Source organism: Mandrillus leucophaeus, unplaced genomic scaffold (assembly GCF_000951045.1).
Source record: "Mandrillus leucophaeus isolate KB7577 unplaced genomic scaffold, Mleu.le_1.0 Scaffold300, whole genome shotgun sequence".
In the NCBI taxonomy this organism is placed as follows: domain Eukaryota; kingdom Metazoa; phylum Chordata; class Mammalia; order Primates; family Cercopithecidae; genus Mandrillus; species Mandrillus leucophaeus.
This window is the reverse complement of record NW_012103144.1, coordinates 1,294,709-1,320,108: the sequence shown is the minus strand read 5'-3', so window position 1 is coordinate 1,320,108 and position 25,400 is coordinate 1,294,709. Positions and strand designations below refer to the sequence as shown.

The following is a 25,400-nucleotide window of genomic DNA, read 5'->3' as shown; positions in this document are numbered from 1 at the left end:
GATCTCATTGAATTTTTAAATTTTTAATTAATATATGTATTGCCTAATATATCAGACACTATGACAGAATAATATATATGTATAGTGCCTGAATATAAATATTGTTAAATACATTTTTATAAATACAGATTATATATGTAACTGAAAATGTTCTCTTTGTAATACTGAGATACATAACACATAACTAGATACACTAAGAGTGAGAAATAATATATTTGGGATTTGTACTTACTAAAATAGGATACACCAACATGTAGTGGAAAAGGTCAAAAGTAAAAAGATCTGGGTTTGTAGTCTACTACTGAAGAGCAGTTTGGGCAAATGTCATAATCTCTCTAAACTTGTTTCCTTATTCATAAAATAGGAATGATGCTATTTTCAGAACTAGCTTTGCGTTAATTTGTTGTTACTATGGACAACAAATTAATTCAATCGTTAGTCCACTTTCAAATATTGAGAAAATGTACTTTTATTAAATTATACAGAATTACACAATTATTAAATATAATTAACTTTATCACATTAAGCTGAAAACGTATGTTCAAATAGTTAATCATCAGGCCAACAGCAACTCTGCACAGAAAATGGTGTGGGCAGCATATGACTGTGGGGGGAATCCTGCAACCTATTTGAAATTCAAGTGCAAAGACCAAAAGTGCTGAATGGTTTTCCTCTCCTATGACTCTCAGAAAGATAAAATTAGTGGGTATTTTAACAGTATTGAGGCAAACCAAAGTAACATTTAGGCAGCAGCTTCTCAGATGTATGACTGCAGCCAGGGTCAGAACATTCACTAAGGTTACTGCTATCTGGAAAGTAAAATCCAGAGATTTTCTACTTTTACCAGGTATCACCCTGAATAGAAGAATTAAATCTTTTATCTATGAGAGCAGGGGAATGCAAACAAACAAACAAAGAAAATGTCATTTTCCAAAGAGAGTTGTTTTCTAGTTGTCAGTGCAGATAAATTTAAAAAAAAAACAAACATTAATTTTAAATAATTTTTTTAAAAAAACATTAATTTTAAAGTAATCTCTTTGATGTAAACATAGAATATGAAATAATTAATATCAAATACACTACAAAGTCATTTCAGGAAAATAGCTACCTGTTAATTTTGCTCATTATTTCAATAAATACCATTATATAACTCTTGTATATTATTATTTTTAAAAGTAACAATATTAAATGGTTAAAAAGTTATGTTAATATTTACCTTTTGTGGAAGAGTTATATTTTTCTTGTTCTTCAATGAATTAAATGCACATAATGATGGAAACAAAAGAAAGAAATCAGCAAATTTATAGTTAGACATGGAAATGTGAATTAACACAATGGCATGAATAATTAAAATGCATAACATATAATGTGACATGATAAATTGCAATGAAAAACCATGAGTTCCCAAATATGGTACTAAAATTAATCAAAGAAAGAATGAATACAGCAATTTAAAGATTTAAAATGAAACAAAAACATTGGGAAATTAGTATGTTTGGCATTTGAAAAATATATTCTGTATTATTTTTTCTTTCCTTTTAAGAGCTGTATAAAATTTCAGTACCAATTTTATTAAAACATCTCAAATCCATTGTGATTTTTGTTGGAAAAGTATTTAAAAGCATACTTAATTTTCATAACAAAAATTTTTATCATTTCAAAAATGAAAGTTCATATGATAAAGTCTCATATGATAAAATGAAATTTATTTTTTTATCTGATAAATAAAAAATGAACTCCATTTTTACACTTTGTTTGCACCATGGAAACTATTCTGTAACACTTTCCACATGAAAGAAAATTCTAATTTAAGTAATCCTTTCTTTCTTCTCAAATTAATTACATTAAAATACACCAAAGTAAAATTAGTTGTTTTGTAGAGACTATACTTCTTAGACATTTTATAAGGCTTTATATCCACCTCTTCATTTTGTACTATTTACAGAGGACTAATGGCCTGTTTCTATATTCCTGAGGAGGAATATCACTGGAGTTTTAGGTAGGTGATATAACAATGGAAGATATAAAACATAACTAACACATCATTTACTGTTAGTTTGTGAATGATCTCTAAATACTTCTTTAAAAGATCCAGTTGAGCACAAAAAAAGTTACTGGTTGGTTTCAGAAATCCATTTTTATACAACCAAATAAGCTGTCTTCAGCCTTACTATACATAAGGGATATGCTGGGATATCGTGTTGAAATATAACCAGAAAAATGTTGTGGAAGTCTTTGCTTTCAATTATCACATACCATTAGAGTTACTTAAATTATAAGGCTACTTTTTCAAGTACTCTACCTCAAAAACCTGTATTGTGATCACCTCTTTGTTTTTCCCCTAAATCTACTTTAACATAATCAGGCTCTATGTAGCAAACAGGCTAGCATTCTAAATTTTTAAAATAAACTTTAAAACACCTTTTCAAAAATTGAGTAAACATGTCTTTTCATATATGTTAGCCTTTAAGAGCTACTGCCTTTATGGTATAAATAGAGAGTAGTATATTTGATTTACAAAAACAAAAAACAAAAAAAAAAAACCCAAAAAACCATACTTTCGGTGAAACAGTCAAATTGTCCCGGCATACATTCCAAAATCAGTAATGTAGATAACTGTACCCAGAAACTGTGTATGAATAAAATTATTTTATAAGTGCCTCAAGAAGGAGTATCAGTATCTAGTAATCTAAACCATTTGAAATATTTGTTCTTACCAATCAGCTGTTTATCAAATTATTTTCTAAACAGAAAACCACCCTTTGTTAAAAATAAAAAAAAAAAAATGGGAAGGAAGTTAAGTGCAGTAGGGGCTTAATCAATTGTAATAGACTGTGGTCAGCATTAATCTTCATGGGAGATGGAACTAAAGTTTAACAAATAATATCAAAAGAATAAAATGACATAATTCTATAGCCTTAAGAACAACAATAAAATCAATCTTAAATAGAACATGCTAAATCTTATCTAACTCATACATCAAATCAAAATTTACTTTTATAAACATATTTTAGGACAAACAAAGCTGTCATGTGGACTGTTCATTTTGAAATAGAATCATAAAAAGATGACGGCAGACAGTATGATCATTTACCAAAAGTCCCAAAGCACATATTTATATCATAAAAAAACACCAGGTCTCTTTTATTTATAGGACATTTATATATATAAAATACACGCTTGTTGTCACATTTTTTAAAAGCTGTACGTATATAACTCTAAGGATCATATATTTCAGGAAACTCAAATAACCAAAATGTTTATTAGTGTATTTGTCATATTAAATATCAAAATAACTCCACCAATGTAGTCATTCCCTTCTTCCCACCTTAATTCAATCCTTACAAATTGATGATTTCTCTGAAAGACAACTGTGAATACGAATATCATAAACAGTAACATTGATATTAACAATAGAACATGAGCTTTTTAAAAAAACCAAAATCCAACGTACAATATAACTGATTTTGTGGAAGCAATTCTTATTTATACAGAAATAATGAAATAATGTAGCCACAATCTCACTATAGGAGAGTTATATGCAGTACCCTTATATGCTTTTGAACCCATAAAATATTTTATTTGCAACTGGAGGAAATGCAAAGAATTTTAGGAGCACACGAGTTTTAGAATATCAATCTTTAGTAAAATATGATCGGTAACACCGACTTTGTAACTAAACACCCACATTTGTAGTTCTTTCAGTTGTGCAACAGGAGCTCATGAATAGATACGTTAAATAAACACCAACTTTTGTTTTAAAAAATAAATTTTAAAACAATTTCATCTGGGTTATTGCCAGATTAATTATGAATAATTTTAAAATGTTCCCAGAGAGGAGAGGAAAAATGTTAAACATGTCAATTAATAATTCCAATGAATTAACTGCTATTTTAAAAAAGAAAGTCAGAGTTTCACAACGCATCATATTTTCATGGTTCACTAAATGAAAACCCTTTTAACAACCCTGAAAACTAAAGCATGGAGCATCAATAGAATGTATTTTTAAAAATATAAACTCAAGAGTTTATCACACCAGTGTTACTCTATTAATAAGTTGATACCTTTAAAAATCTACACTAATTTTCCTATAATCAAGTATTCTGCATGGCAATCTATGCCACATCAGTCTTTGAAACAATGCATTTACCTTCTGAGATCTTTAACATTTCTGTGATACATTCAGTAAAGAACTTCAGTTAAGTGAGAAAAACAAGTACCCCTGTACCCTCAATATAAAATGAAATGCAAGTTTTCCATCAGCAACAATAACACTGCTAAAAAAAATAATCAAAGTGTTAACCTTTCAGTTGTTTCACAGGGATGAAGGTTTTTAATAAATATCTTAAAAATGATTCTATTACATTTATATTACAATCCCAAAGTAGAAATTATTTTAGTAAATTGCTTACCAAATCCCTGATTAAAAATATGTGATAAAAAATAATGATACAAATCATTTCACCTACTAAGATATGTGATAGCACTTTGGGTCACATGAAGAATACTACTTTAACCTAGTGTCTAAATCATCTAGCTCAGGTAGTTTAGAGAATTTAGTTTCTACTAAAATCAGACTGTATACATTCTCTCTCTCTCTCTCTCCTTCTTTGTTGCTCAGAAAATGAAGCAATAATATATGCATAAAATAAGAAAACCTTCAAGCAATATGAATTGCTGAAGACACTAAAACATGTGTTCTGTCATTTTTTTCACCATCAAACTTATATTAAAATATAGGCTACTGCTAATCAAGTTAAACGAAAAAAATAGTAAAGGATTCAGAATGATTAAGTTTAATTTTTAAAACATATTTTAAAGGTAAAATATTCTTTTAACACATAAAATGCCATATCGTACTGCGATTTTAAAATTTTATTTTCTTCCTTTGTCCCTTTGGAATAAGATGTTTCTAGGTCTCCATCCCTTCTGTTAAACGACCATCTAAAATTCATTCATCCAGCAAAACTCACTCAGCAAAAACTGTGCATGCCATGAACCACTGTCACTAGGTGTTGAGGATAAAGACTGTAAGAAAATTAAATTTTTAGGATTCAGCAAACTATATATAATCAAAATACTATTCATTTAATAAAAGGGGTATAAATAGAGGAGGTTCTCAAATCCAAGATTTTTGGACAATGATCTCTCTTTATCGGATACCTTGTTCTATACTGCCGCTTCTCACTGGCACTTGTGGGAGCTGTCTTCCCCTACGACTGCTGAACGATGTGTCTGCTGGAGGAGATTGTGTTGGACTTCTCTGTCGGTGCATTCTGCAGGCAAAAAGCAAAGTGGGCATGAAATAATGAAATTCCAACGTGGTCTGACAAAAACCTTTTCCTCCTTTCTGTTACTATTAAAATAGACATAACCCCCCTCACTGGGCCAATGGGAGCAGAATCAAACACTTTTTATGATATGTATAAATGGAATATTACAAAAAGGGGTTAAATGAGATAGGGCAATGTGCACCACACACAGTTCTACATAATGAATTCTTAAACTGAGTAGAATCCAATTCACTTCTTTTCATTAACTTTCTATTAAGTTGTTCTACCTGGGCAAGTTATTCAGTTTCGGCATTACTGAACCAAATATATCTAATTACAACCTCTGGACCTTAACAATATGTATAAGCGAGGTAAGAAAGGCTGTTGCCTAAACTGCTACTCTTAAGTTGATCTAGACTATAGAATTATTTATAACTGATAAGAATTCTAGCTGCAGACTTTTATAAATTACCACTCACTTGTACTTTATTTCTAAATAGGAACAAATTTGAAAGATACTTAAAATAATCCTGGACACATGTTATGAAATACACTGGTGCTAGCATTAAAATTACAAATAAAAATTTGAGAAGTGTGCAGATGTATTATTACTGCCCAGGATTATGCGGACTTCCATCTGTTGGCATTTAAACACTTTTCAAACTAAAGAACTTTAACACATTCTAACACTTTAATGAACACATATAAAAGATTCTTAAAATTTCCTCTTATGCTTTCTAAAGTAAGCACACATTTAATTCCAGGTAATTTATCATAAAAATTTCACATAATTAAAAAAATTATATATGAATATGCCACAAACAGATGAAAGGACATAACACAGCCAAATTTAATTTTCAATGAGCGCTAATTGGCAGAAACTATAGAATACCACCAGCACAGTGAAGATAGATGCAAGTAAAAGAGGATGTGGGAGAGATTTAAGTGTCACAAAGAAAGGATTAAAAGTTATGGTGTCAAAATGAGTGAAAGCTTCGAGTGCTCAGGAAGGTACAACACCACACCAACACCCGGAGGCAGGACATGAATGCTGAGGGGGACACTGAATAGCGACCTTGTCAGAAGCGGAGAAGGTGGCGCCGACCCTCCAGGGACAAGGTGGTGCATAGAACACAGTGTTCTGACACTAGAGTGCTCACTCGACCTTGAGCGAGCAGGATGTTTTCCCCTAATGACTGGCTGATCAGTTGCTCTTGGGGCTGCGTGTCCCCTTCTAGAAAGACATGTTGGGAGAACCCTAAAACATTAGGGCCAAAAAAGATCTTCAGTCAGCAGGTTCACATTAACTTTGATACCAACACATTTGTCCAAGGAAAACCTGGTTACTCATACATGACAGTAATTTCAAAGAAGAGAACCCATCACGCAATTATTGAAATGGAATTCAAATCAAACTGACAAGTTATTATTGCAAATGTGAATGCCATGTGGTTTTAAAAGGCTAATTGGTGTTGCTCTAACGTAATAAACCTCTTGTATGTTCCACCAAGGGCAGAGATTCCTGTCTCTGTTTTTTTGTTTGCTTTTTGTTTTGTTTTTGTTTTGTTTTGTTTTATAGAGCTCTATCTCGAGTGCCTACAACATAGCTGCAGAGAGAGCAAGAGCTCAATAAAGGTTATGTTGCTTGAATGAGTGACTGTAATTAGGATGATGAATACAGGGAAGCTTCAAGTGCTTGCCTTCAAGAAGAAATACTGTAGGCCTCTATGTTTTTACAATGTTCATAATTTTCCTCTAATAAGCAAGACTATGCCAAAAACAACAGAAGAAGGCTGCTTTTGAGGTTAATCTAAGTAGACAAAAAAATTAAAACAATATAAGATGGAGAATGCTTCATTAATTATACATCTGATTAAATATAAATGGCTTAAATATGGATAAAAACATGTTCTCTCAGATATAACTATATCTGAAAATGTATGTATCCATATTTTGATGATTATATTACTATGGTGTTTAAAATTATTGTAAAGCCAATTAATGAATTAAAAATTAAAAAACGATGTTTATATATACGTACTTATTTTTATAAAGGCATGCTTTGGCCTTTTTCATTGATTTTGGTATATATTTTAAACAAAATGCATGATTAAAATACCTAGCATGTATTATTTTGACAGAAATAAAATGATACCTTATCCCTTTTAAAGCAATACTGTAAAATTCACTTAGTGACTAAAAATGTGTGAGAACAAAGAATACATATTTATTACCAAAAGCACATAAAGCAGTGTCAACTTCTATTCAGATTGGCAATTTTTCTTTTTCTTTTAAGTAAAATTATTTTTAAAGCTATAATGATTTTGATTCTGAGTATTTATTCATTTAAGAACAACAAAACGGGAAAAAGTCAGGTTGAAGATAACAAAAAGATGTTCAGCTTAGATTTTTAATAAAGGTGTATTTTACTTTCTTGAGCTATCAATTAGTGCTTTATCACACTATAGTTCAAACCCTGAAACCTGGGCTGTTTCCTCAATTTCCAAATTAAAATAAAAAGTAACTCATAGTGTTCTATATATTAAAACTGTTTATTCTAAATTGACTATCGACATTAACTGAACTATATAGAATTAATTTCTATGGGATAGAGTACATCATCAAGTCCTTTCCAGCGATAAGAGTTTTATCTATTACTCTTTGAAAGCCATTATCATGACAATAAACTTCAATCCTTGTTCAAGATACACTTTCTAAACGTGGCTTGCAAATGGAATTACACAGTTTTCACCTTATTACTGAGAAATGTCATGGATATTACAATTTCACTTAAATCTTGCTCCATTCCTTAAAGCAATTCACAAGCACTAAAAGAAAAACTCAAATGTGACTTGAAATGTAAATAATTTAGGTGAACTTTCTGTGACACCAAACTAAATGGCAAAAGTATAAAAAGCAATTTCAGGAGCAAATAAATGGCTTCCTGGGTGAATATTCACAGCTCAACCACATATAGTGTTCCATCTCCTGAACCACAAGGCTTGCAGTGTCTGAAAACAGCCTGTAATGTTTGATGTTAATCGTTTAGCACAAGATATGCTTTTTTCTTTGACATGAAAAGTCCCTCAATAATGAAAGAGTTCCTGCCCCCAGCCACTCTGTAACAAGCATGAGATCACAGACCAAAAGAGAAGCACAGAAAGCCACTTTGCCAGAGGAAGTAAGGAATGTGGTAGCAATGATGAATTATGAAGGGGAAGCTGGGGAGAGGAAAAATGCAGAGCTTGGAGAGAGAAGAGCAAGGTTTTGCAGAGGAGAGATAATAGAACCAAGTATAGTTTGTTTTTAGGCAAGAAGAAAGGACAATTAATCAAGAAATTCTGAGGCACAGGGTGTAAAGTTGAAAGAATCCAGGCTGTTGTGCCCTGATCTTTTCAGTGAAATGGGGTGTGCTAAGAATGTAAGGATGTTAAGAAGAATGACAGAGATTTAGAACAACCCGTTAGAGAATGAAACAGGGAGTGTAGGATGGATAAATAACATAACAGTAACAGCTGTTCCTTACTGAGGATCAATATAGGGTCATCTATTCATGACAGGAACTGAAAGTGTTTGCGCGCATATGCAGGCAGGCTGCATGTATTCATGCATACATGTATCTATATGTGTACACACACAAGTATATACCTATGTACCTTTTTGTATTCTCACACACTAAGAAGTGTTATTATTACTATTTTATTTTATTTTATTTTATGACTGAGGGTCATAGAGTGACCTGGAGAAAGATAAACAGCTAAAATGTGGTAGAGGCAGGATCTACACAGGTCTGTCCAGCTCCAATGCTTGCTCTCTTTTCTGTCTAGTGAGATAGGATTGTTTGAGTATCATGAGAAAAAAAATGGTAATTTCACATCTCAGGATGTACCATGAATCTTATAACACAAATCATATGTCCAAGTATCAAATTATTTGGCAGGACTTAACAGAACTGTGTTTCAGAGTTTGTGGAATCAAAATATATGGACAATGGTATTTAACAACTACCACTCTAATATGTATATCTGTATCTCTTCCTTTTTAAAAAATGAGTTTGTGGCCGCATATGGCTGCTCACACTTGTAATCCCAGCACTATGGGAGGCTGAGGCAGGCGGATCACCAGGTCAGGAGTTCAAGAGCAGCCTGACCAACATGGTGAAACCCTGTCTCTACTAAAAATACAAAAATTAGCTGGGCATGGTAGTGTGCACCTGTAATCCAGCTACTCAGGAGGCTGAGGCAGGAGAATCACTTGCACCTGGGAGGCAGAAGTTGCAGTGAGCCAAGATCATGTCACTGCACTCCAGCCTGGGCAACAGAGCGAGACTCTCAAAAAAAAAAAAAAAAAAGAGGTTTAATTCAAACTTATGTATGCCTGACTCTAGTTCACCATCTCCAAATATGTATCTAAACATTTACCACTGAGTTCAATCCATGCGTACTCTCCTTCATCTAGAGTTTTGATTTACACTTAAGTAAAACACACTTCTCAATAAAAATTTGAATCTTGGAGTCTCGCTCTGTCGCCCGGGCTGGAGTGCAGTGGCCGGGTCTCAGCTCACTGCAAGCTCCGAGCCCGGGTTTACGCCATTCTCCTGCCTCAGCCTCCGAAGTAGCTGGGACTACAGGCGCCCGCCACCTCGCCCGGCTAGCTTTTTGTATTTTTTTTAGTAGAGACGGGGTTTCACCGTGTTAGCCAGGATGGTCTCGATCTCCTGACCTCGTGATCCGCCCGTCTCGGCCTCCCAAAGTGCTGGGATTACAGGCTTGAGCCACCGTGCCTGGCCAAAAATTTGAATCTTTAGTCAGACATTTTTATTGCTGCAAATGGACTTGCAGTAAATTGCTTCTACCAAAACCTAAAAAAAAAAATATGGTTTTGTTTTTTGTTTTTGTTTTTAAACAACTTGTTAAAGGATGGACATGTATGTGGTATTTAAGGTCAAATTTTCAAAGTGGTTCCTATTGTGCTGGTCCCTTACAGGCCTGCACAGGCTCTTTTGCAAGAACACACCATAAAATGCCTATGTAAGCAATTCTAAATAGTAGTCCCAATAAAGAAATAAAGCATCTCTCAGTTAGAATGTAGAGCGCAGTTTCCACAAGAAGAGAAGTCACTAGAATGGAATGCAGAAATGATGGGCAGCAGTTCTCATGGGTGAATTCACATGAACATGAAAAGCTAGACTTTTATCTTATCAAGAAGCTTCCCAAGAAAATATGATGCTTAAGTGGCTTGGCACAAAAGATATAAATCAGTTCTACTTGTCTCCTAACAACAACTGGTCATCATCTCTTTCGAAATATATTCTTACAAGGCTATCTGTCATGAGGTTACGTTTGTTGAGGGCAATAAAAGGCCTCTAAAATTATGATCATTAAACAGCAAATTTTGCCAGAAACCAATGCACAACTGTGTAGTATGACTCCTTTTGGGAAGTTATCAACTCTCAAAGGCCAGGAGTCAGTGTCCAAAGCATTTATACTGTGTCTTCGGTTCACGTGTAGCTAGATGTAAATTCAAGGTATCTTCTTGATAGCTCTTATTCATAGCTAACATAAATTAGAAAACCCAGGACAGTTCTTCTTTTGTAACTTGCTATTCAACAATTCACACAGAAACTAGGCATGTAGCTTACACTCTAATAAAAATCAATGAAAAGCTTTAATTATAATCAAGCACATCTAAAAGGTTACAGCTTTCTACTTTAAACTATAAGCAAAAGAAAGGCAAGAGTATTAGGAATATAATTTGTAAGTGCCATACATTTGAAAATGAAAGTCTATCAAATCCTTGCTATTCTGATTGGAGGATTAGTGTTTATTCACAGATTACTTTCAGAGTTGCAAAGGCAGATGCCTCAATATCACTAATCTGGAGTTAAGCACCTCCAGTTGACTCTGACATCATCTCCTTTTCTAAAATAGTATACTATTGCCTAAAAACTTGTTCACTGATATATCCTTAATATATAACTACACACAGTAGTCACTCAACTAGCAATTTTTTTTTTTTTTTTTTTTTGAGACGGAGTTTTGCTCTTGTTGCCCAGGCTGGAGTGCAATGGCGCGATCTCAGCTCACCGCAACCTCCGCCTCCCAGGTTCAAGCGATTCTCCTGCCTCAGCCTCCTGAGTAGCTGGGATTACAGGCATGCACCACGATGTCCAGCTACTTTTGTATTTTTAGTAGCGATGGGGTTTCTCCAGGTTGGTCTCAAACTCCCAAACTCAGGTGATTTGTCTGCCTTGGCCTCCCAAAGTGCTGGGATTACAGGTGTGAGCTACCACGCCCAGCTTCAACTAGTATTTTTTAAAAATGAATGAAAGAATACTGAATAGAATTAAAAGAACACAACTTCAAGGAAAAGGTTTAGTCATATCAAAATAATTGAAATTCTGTAAAGGGGGCTGAAAATGATGGTTGAAGACTGAAAATTTATCTAAGAAATCATAGTTATTTACAATGATGGTAAAGAAATTGCAGTTAATTGAGCTGGGATTAAAGAATGTGAAAATACAAACATTGGTTCATCAAAGGCTATCTATCTATCAATCGATCAATTTCCTTCCTCAAAGTCCAACTCCTTTTACTACTCAACACTTTTTGTGAGTCCCCTGTATCCTTACTCCATTGTGAATCAAGTTCCCTAAATAGTCATACCTCCACGGACCACTGTCCAGAAGTAAATTTCATCTCCCTTTTACCTACCATATCTGTTGATATGTCTCACACCTACTCATTTTTCAGATCTCAACTCAGTGTTAATATCCTCTGGAAAGCTTTTCTTTTTTGCTACTTGTTATTTTATTACTTGAACTTAGCACATAGTTGGTACATATCTGTTAAATGAATGAATCATTGAATTGTACAAATTCTATCTCTACTAGGCCTATTGGGATAGCCTGGCTGATGCCTTGCATCTACCCCTAGGTCCTTTGATCCACCTTCCAAAAATCAAAGTGATTTATAATTCTGGAACTCAAAACAGATCCTCTGCCTCCCATGTTTAAAGTACACCTGTGGCTCACAGATCAATAAAGAAGTTGAAATTCTTTAGCATGGTATTAACATGGCATAGTGATGTCACTCATTTAATCTCTCAGAATTCCTCTGATTTTATTTTCAGGCCTCTTTTCTATCCACTGAATCCTGTTCTCCATCCCAAAACTGGTACCATTTCCCCAAACTCAAGAAAATATTTCCAATCTCAGTGTTTTCTCACGTTGTCCCCTCTTAGAATACTCCACTCTTCACACATACTTTTATGTATCTGGATTTAGCTCAAGGGACATCTGTTTATGAAGCATTTCCTAATTACATCCTTACCCCACACCTTTCCTTATGTTCATACTGTACCTGTGCATACCTCTATAATGAAAGCTGTGATACTTGAATACACTCATTTATTTACATCTGTGTCCCTTTACATGCGCTCAATCATTGTTGGATAAATGAATGGGTGAATGAATATATGTTAGTTGCAATTCTTAGATCTTTTTACACTATGTTAACAACAAAAAGTGTCAATATGTTGTACCCAAAAATACTTAAAACCTTTGTAGAATTGGACAAATTGCAAACAAAAGGTTAGCAATCCCTTATAATTTTTACACTAACTCAATGTATATCCTTGGTTATAATATACCAGTAGAATATTAGAATATACATTTGTAGAAAAGTGATTTTTTTAAAAGACGGCATTATTTAGATAAATAAGACAGTCAATAATTTGCATATTCCAGGCACTACATTCATTGGTAACATTTAAAATGATATCAGAAACAAAATATTAATGTTCTAATATGTATATAGGAATGAGTATGGATTTAATCCTTATTAGTAATCAGAATGATCACTAAGAGAAATACATAATTATTTTTTGAACCCTAAGATTTAAGAAATGCCTTGAAATTATCCTTCTCTTCTTCAATGAGATCATTTCCATTTACGGGTAGGTTTAGTTACATGAATGCCTTTAAACATCACAATTTGTGTTTAAGAACTGATCATGTAAAATGAGAGTGACAGCACCCCTAAATATACTCATAAAATGGAAGATGTCAGCACACCACAACACCAAGCCTACCTTTCTGCATCAGAGGCAGTGCCTTTCCTAGTCTGTTTTTGGATGCTAGATCTTTCAGACTTTCTGGAGTGCCTGTGGAATGAAATGTTAAACACAAAATATATGATGAATAAAGCTACATTAACATCATACAATGATAAACGCAATAGACATGAAAAATGGCAACTATATTACCTAAATGATTTTGTCAGTCAGTACTTTTCAAAACTAAATAAACGAATGAATGATGAATGAATAAATAAAATGAAAACCAGAATTGGTGCCAAGTGGAAGACACAAGTTGCCCAACAGAAGATGTGAGAAGCTGACATTTCATTAGTCTAGACAAATATGTCTACAATATGAACCCCTACTGAGCAACTCAGCCTCTGCCGATGACCAAACAAATACAATGGTGAAATGTAATAATGATAAATGTGATGATGGTAATAGTTTAGGTGCTGAAAGGCTTCAAAGGGGTGAAATGCCCTCCACTTTCACAAGTTGAAACTTGGTGCTACAAAGATTTTTTCGTTCTGTTCCCCACAAATTGTGAAGAAAAGAGAAGAAAAATGCTATAGTTAAAGATGTTTTACATAAATGAAAGTATTTATATAAACTATTAAAATCATTAAAAATTTTTTCATAAAGATGCTTGTATAAATTATATAGTATTTTTAAAAGCACATAGCATTTTAATCACATTACAAACCACAGTCCCCAGTTTATTCTACTGTTTAAAAGTACATGTGTACACTGAACATTTGAAATGCATTTTTCCCACAGAAATAATTTGCTTCTCCACGGCAGCTTACGTATGTCTAATTAGCCTAAAATGTCTGACGTACCATATATTTGAAATAAGCAATGTAAAATATTGTGGTCAAGAAGCTCACACTTATTACAAAAAAAGAGCGAAACCCTAAGAATGTGTATTTAATGTTATTATCTACAAATTAAGTTTATTTTTCTTTACTGATAATCCCTTTCCCCCAACAATGTTGAGACAAGTATCTGTCTTTACTTATTAATGTGTGACATCCTAACTAAGTATCTAGTATATACCAAGTTCTGCTAGGCACTAGGAACACATATCAAGGTACAAGCCTGTGACTGCTCATCTCTCCCAATCTCTTCCACTTTCCCCAGAAATTGTGTTCACACTCTCTTGCCCCTTCAATTCAGCGTTTCCGCTGTGTGTTTTCAGACTCGTGTTAATCTGACATCCCACTTCTAAGATAAAAAAGGAAGAAATAGAGGAAGGAGACATCATATTCCCTTACTAGTTGGAAAAGAGGGTACTCAATATATTGAGGGATAACTATGGCAGGCACTGGGGGGGGGGCGGTATGAACGTATTAAACTCCATGAAAATCCTTTAAGAATGTGTCATTTCCATTTTGTAGATGAAGAAACAGGCTTAGGGAAAGGCTACTCAGTTAGAAAGTGGCAAAGCTAGGATTAAAATCTAAGTCTATCTGGCTCCTAAGCTGTTTCTGTTATATACTATACAGCAAAGAGTGGAAGAGATAGATTCTGACACACGCCTTATGGGTGTATCTTTGTTCTGGAATGAAGAAATGAAACCATGAAATCAGGTGCCAGGAAATCACTAACAGATGACTCTCTCTCTCTGACATTAAGGTTCTTATTTACCTGATTGCTTCTATGGTCAGGAGAGGGGATCATGGGTAGTAGGCGGGCAGAGACTTCATGATTGATTTCATGGCTGAAATCAATGGGAGATGTTGTTGGGAATGGAATCTTGTTCCTGAAGCACAGGGAAGAAGGCATAAGCATAGTGGGAGGATGAGAAGTAAGGGGAGAAGAGAGGATTGGTAATTAGATCTGCAGGCTCAGGAGGTATTGGAGCTCGAAATAAAAATATAGTTATGGGAAATTTACGCTTGGTCCCCACAGTGCTTGGGCAACTGACTGGAAGATCAAATGCTCCTTTTCTCATCTTCAACACAAGTAGAGCAGATGAGAGCGGACAGATTCAGGAAGACCCACAAAACTCACTGTCGTTAAGATTTCCAATCATTCATTCATTCATCCAACAAATACTTGTGCATGTGTATGTACTAGGCACTGTTCTAGGTGGTTGGAATATGTCTGTGGAAAAAAAACACAATTATCTCTACCTTCAAGAAATGTACATTTTGTTGATACAAGGCAAAAAATAAACAACAAAAAGTAGCTCAAATAAGTACATTATATAGTATGGGAAAAGGTGATACATGCCAACAACAAAAGTAAACCAGGGTAAGAAGGTGGGAGTTTAGGGGCAGGGGCAGATTGCAATTTTAAGTAGGGTGGTTGGAAAGGACTTATTGAAATAGTGACATTTTGGCAAAGACGTAAAGTGAAGGAGATAGCCATGTATATTGTTAGAGAAAAAGTATCTCAGGAAAAGGGAAGAAATAATAAGAAATAATAAGGAGGCAGGGGTCAAGAGAGGTGATTCAGATGAAAAATTTTACAGGAGAAGACAGAGAAATCATGTAGAATCTGGTGGGCCCTTGAATAAGACTTCTGCACAATCAAAGGGTTATAGGCATCTTTTTGAAATAGCCTGCTTTTCTTCTGATCCCTGGCAACTTCTATTAATTTCTGGACCCAATTGATATTTCATTTCCTCTGTGAAACTTTCAAACTCCTCCTCCTCTTTTCATCTCCTAAAATGTAATGGATTCATATATTAGATTATCACAGTAATCAATGATTGTTAAAACAGTGATGATGATATTACTAATATATAACATTTACTGAGAGCTTTCTCTGTGCTAGCATGTCCACCTTATCTGCATTATCTTATACCTTCTTTCCAATTCAGAAGTAGGTACTACTCTTTTATTCTTTTTAGGAATAAGCAAATTGAGAGTTAGAGATTACTTTGTTCTAGCTTACATGGTCATTCAACATCTAGCCAGGAGGTGAACTGAGTGTCCATAATCTGAACAGCAGTAATCATGTTGTGTCTCTGGCATAAGTGGCTAAAATAATTAATTCTAGAGTCAGACTGGGTGTAATCTCAGCTCTGTTTCTGGCTAGTCAGGCGATTTTGGTGAAGTTACTTAATGTCTCCATGCTTTAGTTTTCTTTTACCTAAAGAGTGGCCACAATACCACTACCACTGCACAGATTTTGCTAATTTTAAATATTTCAGTAGTACTTAGTATTGTAGTATTTGTAGTTTTTGTAGTATTACATAGAATTAGAATTGACTGTTTTTTGCATTACTTGGAATTAGCAAGTGGTGCTATTAAAATATTGCTTTAAATATTTGTTTTTTGAAGGCAAAGACTTTTCTTACTCATCTATAAAAATATAAAACTCAGAGCCAGGGCTCTATAACTGGATAACAAATATTCATGCAAAGGCTCATAATCTAACTTTTTAATTTTTGTTTTCATTTTTAACCCTCTTATTGAGGATGCCCCTTTTTTCTCTTCAAATATCAATGAAATTTACTTTCATTAAAGATTCTTCTAAAGATAACTACAAAGGATATGTCTTTACAATTCTTCTAACCCCTTAAAAGAATATGCAAATTGAGTTAAAATGATATGCACTTAATTGCAATAATTTCCTGTAAAGGAGAAGAGAATAAAATAGAAAATTCTAACGTTATTTTCTATTTTCAATCCTAAATTATAGCCAAAATATTGTATATTTTAACACAGCCGTTTCTTAGAATAAATTGGATTGAGATATGTAAAATAGGAAAAGTTAGAACAATCCATAGGAATTTTATAGACATTAAAATCCTATAGACATTAAAATTCCACTATTCCATGTATAACCAGTTAAGTTTAGAGACGAGGAAAGTTAGTCCACAAAAGTTTAAGTGTCTTATCCAAGCTATGACAGACCTTAATAAGTTGATGAGGATAACACCATCACACCCCTAAGTGCTTAAGTTATCTGCTGACTCTGCCACATGTTCACTTTGAATGATTAGATGTTTACCTGAGAGATCCCTGGGCACGAGTGAACAAGACAAGACTGTTTCAGTGTTTTCATTATGTTTATAGTCATTAGACTTTTTTTTAAGTCTAAACATGCTTTTTTGTTCTGGTATAAGTTTTTTATCTTTACAGTATTATTCATAAAGAATATTTACTTGGTTTACACATGCAAGAATCAGAAATCTTGAGTTTTTCTCCCTTTATTCACAACTGAATTGTTATGTAATTTTTGGCCTTATGCTTTCTCGTTCACAGTGTACTAAAGAAATTCTTTTAAAGCTATAAAGGTACATTCAAATGTGAGGTATAGAGCAATTATTTTATTATTAAATCAAAGCAAGAGTAAAAATCAGAAAATGGGATGTTTCTACTTAAACCTGAATTCTTTTGAAGTTCCATTTTCAGTGATTATTTCCTCTATTAATTTAGTGTGAAGATTGATAAAATGAACTGATGAAAAAGAGATAATTGTTAAAAATTTATGTGTTTTCTTTTCCTTTTCAATATCTAATTTCAGTTAGGGTAACTCCCTAAAGACATAGGTAAATAAAGCTTTTCTGAAGGCATTAAAATTTTATTAAATGACAAAATTAATACTAAAATGTTATTAAAGGACAAAATTAACATTACGTAGTAGACTTTTCTTTTGCTTTGGAAATACTGTAGCAAAAGTCTACTACATAATGTTTTCATTTAATTAGAGCTAACACTTGTATCATAAGAATATATCTGTCTATATTTTGGCTACTTAGATGGCTTATACTGTCTTAATGTGCAATGCAAATTTCTGTCACCCTATTTACTCATTAAGTTTGGGAAGGAAAAATTAAATTGGAATAGAATCAACCTAAACAAGAGATGTTCCTATGCAGTGAAGATGGATGCATGCAATTAAGATACATTTACCTTCCTGTATATTATTGATATTTATGTATATGACTGTAGCTATTAAATAGACTCACCATATTTTAGTTCATGGATACACTTTGTTCATTCATTCAAAGAGTATTTTTGAAAAGCACAGATAATAAAGGATGTTATAGATCAAAAAGAAATAAGGTAACGTACTGAATTTATTTATAAGTGGTTCTACACCAACTCTGAAAATATGTGGCAACTGCCATGAATTCTGGAAGTGAAAAAGTTTGTGACTTGTTTGTCCCAGAATATTTTCAAAGGAGGAATAAGATTAATTCATTTTAAATCAAAAGAAACCACTTGACACTTTCGGTTGAGGATTCTTATAGACAAGTAGCTGCTACCAACTGATAGGCATAGGAAACCACACAAATTTGGTTATCTGCAAAAGAAATTAGAGCCACTTTAGCAGAACAACTCAGAAATTAAATATAGTGGGATGCTTTACTTAACTGAAAAATTTAAAGTTCTGGAAATAAGATTATTTTACCAAATATTTTTGGTATTTGAGTTAAGCACTACTAAATTGTACCCTTAAAAATCATATATACATATATATGTGTGTATATACATATATGTGTGTATATATATGGCTGACTACTTAGATGGCTTATACTGTCTTAATGTGCTATACACACACACACATATATATACACACACACACGTATATATACCATTCTCAATCAAAATGTTGACGATAGTAACTCCAGTAATTTGTTAAAGCCAGTGACATGTTAAAATATACCTCAAAATGGACCCAATGAAAATATTGCATTTTCTTGAATAAAACATTTACCAAAATAGTTTAGAGTTTTATTCAATAATAACTTACACGGCCTTTCATTCTTAAAGATGACCGATTAAACTGTAAGCACTAAACTCAGAACTCTGATGCTTCAGGGCCATATTAAAATATATTTTTTCTAAATGGCTACTGACAAATTTTGGTTAATTTCAAGCTACAACTCAATCTAAGTTTAATTAAAACTCATACAATTACATATATACAGATTCATTAGTATTTTCATGTATTAAAATAATGTTATTTATAAGGAGATGCTTTGTTATTGGAATGTTTTTTTAAGGGTCAACAGTTTTAGAAATAAAACTACAAGAAAATTTTCACTATAATTTTAAAATCAGAAATATGCCCTGGGATTCCAAATTTATGTACTTTTTCTTCATCAATGTTTTAAATTTTCTCAATTTCTAGAAAATATTCTTAGATAAACCTATCTTCATGTTAATTCCAAAAAAATCTATGGTATCACTTGAGATAAAACTGAGAATGCTTACTACTAAAATTAAATTATGGAGAAATAGTTCACTAAACATTATGTGTTTGTATACAAATATATGCTGTGGGAAACAAGAGGGCAACTAAATACTTTTCAGTTTATTTGAATGTACTGGAGAACTCTCTTAAGGAATAATTTACTTTCTGCATTACAATGTTATTTTCAAAATAATCAACTACGGCCCTGATAGAAGATATCCAAAACGGAATTGTATAAATTATTATTAACTTTAGAATATTTTCCTGGCTACCAGTGTCCAATGATAAAAGTCACCTAATGCCTAAATTCTTATGAACATTCACTATATCCAAATCTCATGCCATATTTACTTCATTTAGAAATTGGCAGAAACTTCTGAATGAGTAAAATCAGAGCTGATGAGAAATGAAATGCCAGTGTTCATTATGATTTGTCAAGTGGTTGACCTGGTAACCTATGAATGTAACATTAGTTGACATAATTTATCTCTCATTTTATAAGTACATATCCATCTTATATTTTAATACAATTGTAATAATTTTCTATTCTCTACATAAATAAATAATAGTATCAAGAGATATAAAACGTATTTATTTTGGTTGAACATAGGACTTATCTATAAATATGTCATCATAAAACAGCAAAATATGTACTCAAAATTATGTATTTAGTAAGAATTTATTTTAATAATCTTATCTAAAAGGATCATTTCTGTTCCCAAAATCTATTCTTATAGTTATATATACAATCTAGACAATCAAATGGAATAATTCATATACCAGTAAATTCAGCTAATAACATCTCATGTATGTAAGAACTGAAAGTATTATTTGAATTTCCATTTTGCTTAATCAATGCCCAGATAAACTTACATTTATATTCATTACAAAGATCCTCATGTTTAATTTTCCTATACTCAGTCAATACAGAAGATGAAATCTACTATTTTATTTGTTTTGGAATACACACAAAGGTTTTCTAGAATTATCTTTTCTTTTTTTATTTTCTTGGGGATGAGAGGCAGACAGGGTCTCACTCTGTTGCCCAGGCTGGAATGCAGTGGTATGACCATGGCTCACTACAACCTTGACCTCCTGGGCTCACAGATTGTGTGCCCACCTCACCCTCCTGAGTAGCTGGGACTACAGGCATGTGCCACCACATCCAGCTAATTCTGAAACTGTTTGCAGAGGTGCTGTCTTACTATGGTGCCCAGGCTGGTCTCAAACTCCTGGGCTCAAGTAATCCTCCCCACTTGGCCTTGGCATCTCAAAGTGCTGGGATTACAGGTGTGAGCTGCCATGCCTGGCACAGAATTATCTTTTCTAAAAGAAAATTCTAAGTTCCATGATGGCCAGGACTTTGTCTGTCTTAATCACTGTTGTGACCTAGTCATTAGAATAGGGTGCATAGTAGGGGTACAGTAAGTATTTATTGAATAAATGAGTAGCAATATAGATATAAATTTTTATTTAATTTACACAATTATTTTATATTCTTTTTTGAGAAGACTCTACATTTGTAACACTTTTTAGATTGGTTACTAGTTTTTCTAGTCCCAGAATTTCTATCCTAGAAATCAGACAGTAGCAGAAAGAATTACATTTAATTTCCAAATACGTAAGTATAAATCACATTGAGGCAAGTATCTTAGAGATTAAAAGATGCTAAAACTTTCCTGAAACCTTCATAAAATATCAGTTTGTAGTATTTTCCAATATCCGTAAAACAACCTTAATTTTTTTCTTGGTGACAATGTTTCCTTTTTCTTTCAAGCTAAAATCCTGAGGATATCTTGATTGTTTACAAACACAGAAAATAAATTGTATCACGCTTAACTAGGGCTTAAATTACTCTGCTATACATACAGATACTAAAAAAAATCTGTATGTTTACATGACTAGTTGTGCTGCTTCTGAGATACCACATCTACTATCTGCTGAATAAATATTACCAATGCGTTGGCTGAATTTCTACTTGAACCAGAAGAGAAGCATCTCAAACACCCAAAAACCTTTGTGACCAGTCAGGAAAACACATTTAAAGATAAAGCCTATAAACACCATAAAATAGGAAAACTGGGTCAACTTCAAACTGAGAAGAACAAAGTAATGGAAAATATATGTTGTGGCACTTCTGACATATCAGCATAAAGTGGATTCAAAGCACTGATGCTATTTTTAAAAACCTACCTTGTGTACTGACGCCTTAGCCCTGGACAATATTGTGTTTAACAATACAATATTTATAAAATATATAAAAACCAGGTATTTTACTTTATAAAACAGACATTTCTTAATATAATCAAAGCCTAAACCTCATTGTTAATGTGTACACAGCAGCAAAACAAGACAACTGAGATAAAATCATCAACCAATATAACAAACAATAGGCTCTGTGACAGATTTTAGTATAATCTAAAGCACCTGAGAATTTTTATTTATTTACTTGTCAACAAAAACAGTATTTAAATTTGTTTCCAGAAATTCAAAACACAATCAAATGCTCTTCAAAACAGAACATTCTTTCAATGGATCCTGACTTCACTGTGTTTAAACTCTGCCATTTGTATGCTATCCTCATTTCAGTAAATATTCTGAGGTGCTTTACTAGAGTTGGCTATATCCAACATATCTGGCTCTGGCTTCTGGAATAAAGCACATCACATTCAACATTTCTCTTGGTTATCCTTCAGTTGGTGGCCTATAAGCTTCTAGAAGCCACTTGTTTGTGAGGAGGAGTTGACTAGTACCTGTCATTCTCCGGAGACGCATGCTGGATTTGAATCCTGGGACTAGGAGGTCGTCTCCTATCTAGGGAGGGGGACCATCTACCCCTGTTTGCCCAGTGAACAAGACAGGAAAAAACAGGACATTTAGTAACTCCTAAAATAAAAGAATACATGGAACAACAGGACTGGAAAAGCACCCCATAAAGGCAAAGTGTAGATTCTTTGCTCCATAATTTAATTTTCACTTTTATAAGCCTTGGAAAGATAAGTTACAATACTTTAAGAACATTAAAACCTATAATCTTACAAGTGAATAAAGAAACAATTTATTTAGGAGATGTTTGGAATCCGCCTAGTAAGTGTAGTTTTGTTCTTCCAAAATGTGCTTCTATGTGCATATTTAATCTATAAATATATATATATTAATGTAACTTTAAGTTTTTAAAGATGCATCTTCAGGAATCTGGCTTATGTTTGAATAAATAGGTTTAATAAGGTACCAATGATTTTGTGATACCAGGCCTTGAAATTACTGTGTAGAGTTGCAAAGGTGGGGATGTGTGAATTTAATACAAAGTAGGAACACAGTTAGGTAGAAGAAATAAAAATGTTATTTAGTGTTGAAACAGTGACATGAAGAAATAATTCATGGGAAATCTACCAGTGAATTCTTAAATTTTCTTGTCAAAAACCACAGGGCTAATTACTGAACTTTAAAAGCTGTAAGTAAACGATACCTATAAACAAAAGCAAAGAACATAGATATATGAAATGATAAATTAGCATTAATTTTTTTTTAGTTTCACTGGTTTTTATTTGCAAAAGTATGTCAATTAAATGGATGCTTTTTAGCTCAGCATTTACAATAATACTTTTCTTGTGATTAACAGTAAACCCAAGTTAGACAACTGGTTCATTCCTTTGTTAAGCTACCTTTAGATTCTGTCTGTGTACAGCCACAGATTTCAAACATCTAGTTAAAACTGAGGAAATAAGACACTGAATGGGTCAGAATTAAATTTTTTTATTTATTATATATGAAAATTCTAACAGGATATTTTTCTATAGATATTGGCTTTCTTGTATGAAAGCAGGAATAAGTGGATAGTCTTAAAAGACTCATTTAGGTATAAGATTTTATAACTCTCCAAAGGAGTTTAGTCCTAACATTTCAAAAAAAAAGTTTTCTTTTTGAAAACTTACCAGATACAACTTGGATATTTTAGACCATCCGGCCAAACATAGCAAAGGGTTTTTGTCACTCAGGATATGCGAGGTCATCAGATACTGATTCTGAAATCCTCTGGAAGCCTTTGTTTAATCAATCTTAAATAAACAAACTTGGCATGATTCAAGTCAGGCTTTGAAGAAGCCATGAAGCAAGTGAAGATACTGAATAGCAAATTTTGAGCAGAAGATAAAAATGTGTGGAACACACTCTTAAAGGTGGTAAATGTTTATAAAATAACATTTCGCATTAATTTTAAATTATTTAATTTTTTAAAATTATTTCAAGGATTGGTCAATCCAATCTGAATGTTTTAAAAAGTTTCTTTTCACTGTACTGGCTTTTGTTCTATAGATGAAATAAAGAAATATTTGTAAAATAATTGGAAAACAATTACAATGAGAGCATTTTCTACATTAAAGTATATACTCCGTTGTGTTAAAACTTTTGGTGTTATTTGAAAACACAAATATAGACTTAGTATTTTTCCGTGAAGCAATAATATTAACTTGACAGAATTATGAATAACCTCCTTCCTAGGGTAAAATTCCAGTCCTTCTGCTTATTTAAACATAAAAGTAAAGAAAAAGCAAGTAAAAATGGCTTAATTATGAAACATGCAGTGAAAGCTGTGAGGGAGAAAGATGTACATTTAGAAACAAGCAATTGTGAATGCAAGCGATTAAAAGGTAATTTTAAACAAATATTTGGCTTAATACATGTATATTTGTACAGTTAAAGTCCTTCTGAATATGCTGATATGTAGTACCAACAGAATAAATCTCTTTGCTTTTCCCCACATACAGTGGATACAACAAGAGCAGGATCAATTTACATCCAAGTTTTCGTCCTAAGAACAGATGTCACTTGAGTTTTAATAACACATCTTTCTAAGTTTTAAATATACTAGCATATTTTATATGCTTTCTATAATAGGTGCTGTTTCTATTTTTTTTCTATTACAAGGAATGACCAAGCTTAGAATCTTTATCTCTCTTCCCAACTCTGGTTAATGAGAAATATACATAGCTTCAACTTTCATTTCTATTTTCATTTTACAAGCTAATATGGCAGGCTATGTTGGAGATTTTAATCATAAAGTTGAACTAAACCAGTCCTTTCTTGATTTGTATTTCCAAACCAGCCTACCTAAAAGTTCACTGCTTAGTTACTTTAGGAAATTATTAGTACTTTAGTATCAGGTATTCTAAATTCATTAATTGAGACACATCTATTTCTTGGGAGCCCACTCCTTTCACTGTGATCAGAAGAAAAGAAGAAAGATCACTCTGAAGGCTATAGGACTGAATAAACAGGCTGTGAACTCCTTGCAGAAGGAAATAGTGAGGCTTTTTTTTTTTGACAATTGCATCCATTATGCATAGCACAGAATAAATATTTGTGAATATTTAAGTAAATAATGATATAAGGCTATTGGCTTGGGGGATAAAGAATAATGAGAACCTTAACCAAGAAATAAAGAGTGCTATTGATATAAAGGGATTGAGAATTGATAGGCCTCAGAAAGCAATTAAATGATACTTATGTTGGAGCTCTTCCCTCTCCCCTAGGCATTGATAAACTTTAAAACAAATGTATATGTGTGTTTAAATGTGCTATTAATACCTACACTTGCATACAGACACATCTTTTAATGGTGCATATGTCTTGGCAGAACATGGCTAAGAAGCTTAATTATCTAAAAAAGGCATTATATAAAAACGTAAATCATTAATTCCATAAATAGCACAAATTAAAAATATGAGGTATTTTAACATTAGAAACCAAATGAGATAACTGATTATACACATATATTTTTATTGTGTTTTCATTAATCATTTTAGTCCTTAAAATTTTCTCCTATTTTAAACTAAATTTCACTTATAAATATGTACATACACACACACACACACACACACACACACACACACA

General features: G+C 32.8%; 1 protein-coding gene across 5 annotated transcripts in view; it reads right to left on the bottom strand.

Moving 5' to 3' along the window:
* Positions 1-25,400, bottom strand: part of RIMS1 (regulating synaptic membrane exocytosis 1) — a 501,191-nt gene that overhangs the window by 106,887 nt on the left and 368,904 nt on the right. For 2 of the 5 annotated variants that reach the window (XM_011987099.1, XM_011987101.1), the window contains exons 16-17: positions 13,365-13,436; positions 5,164-5,276 (exon numbers count right to left, since the gene is read on the bottom strand). In XM_011987099.1, the coding sequence (XP_011842489.1) occupies positions 5,164-5,276; positions 13,365-13,436 (185 nt within the window). Of the gene's footprint in view, positions 1-5,163; positions 5,277-6,348; positions 6,532-13,364; positions 13,437-22,261; positions 22,346-25,400 lie in introns of all 5 variants that reach the window. The other 3 variants (XM_011987098.1, XM_011987100.1, XM_011987097.1) reach the window with 2 other exon arrangements.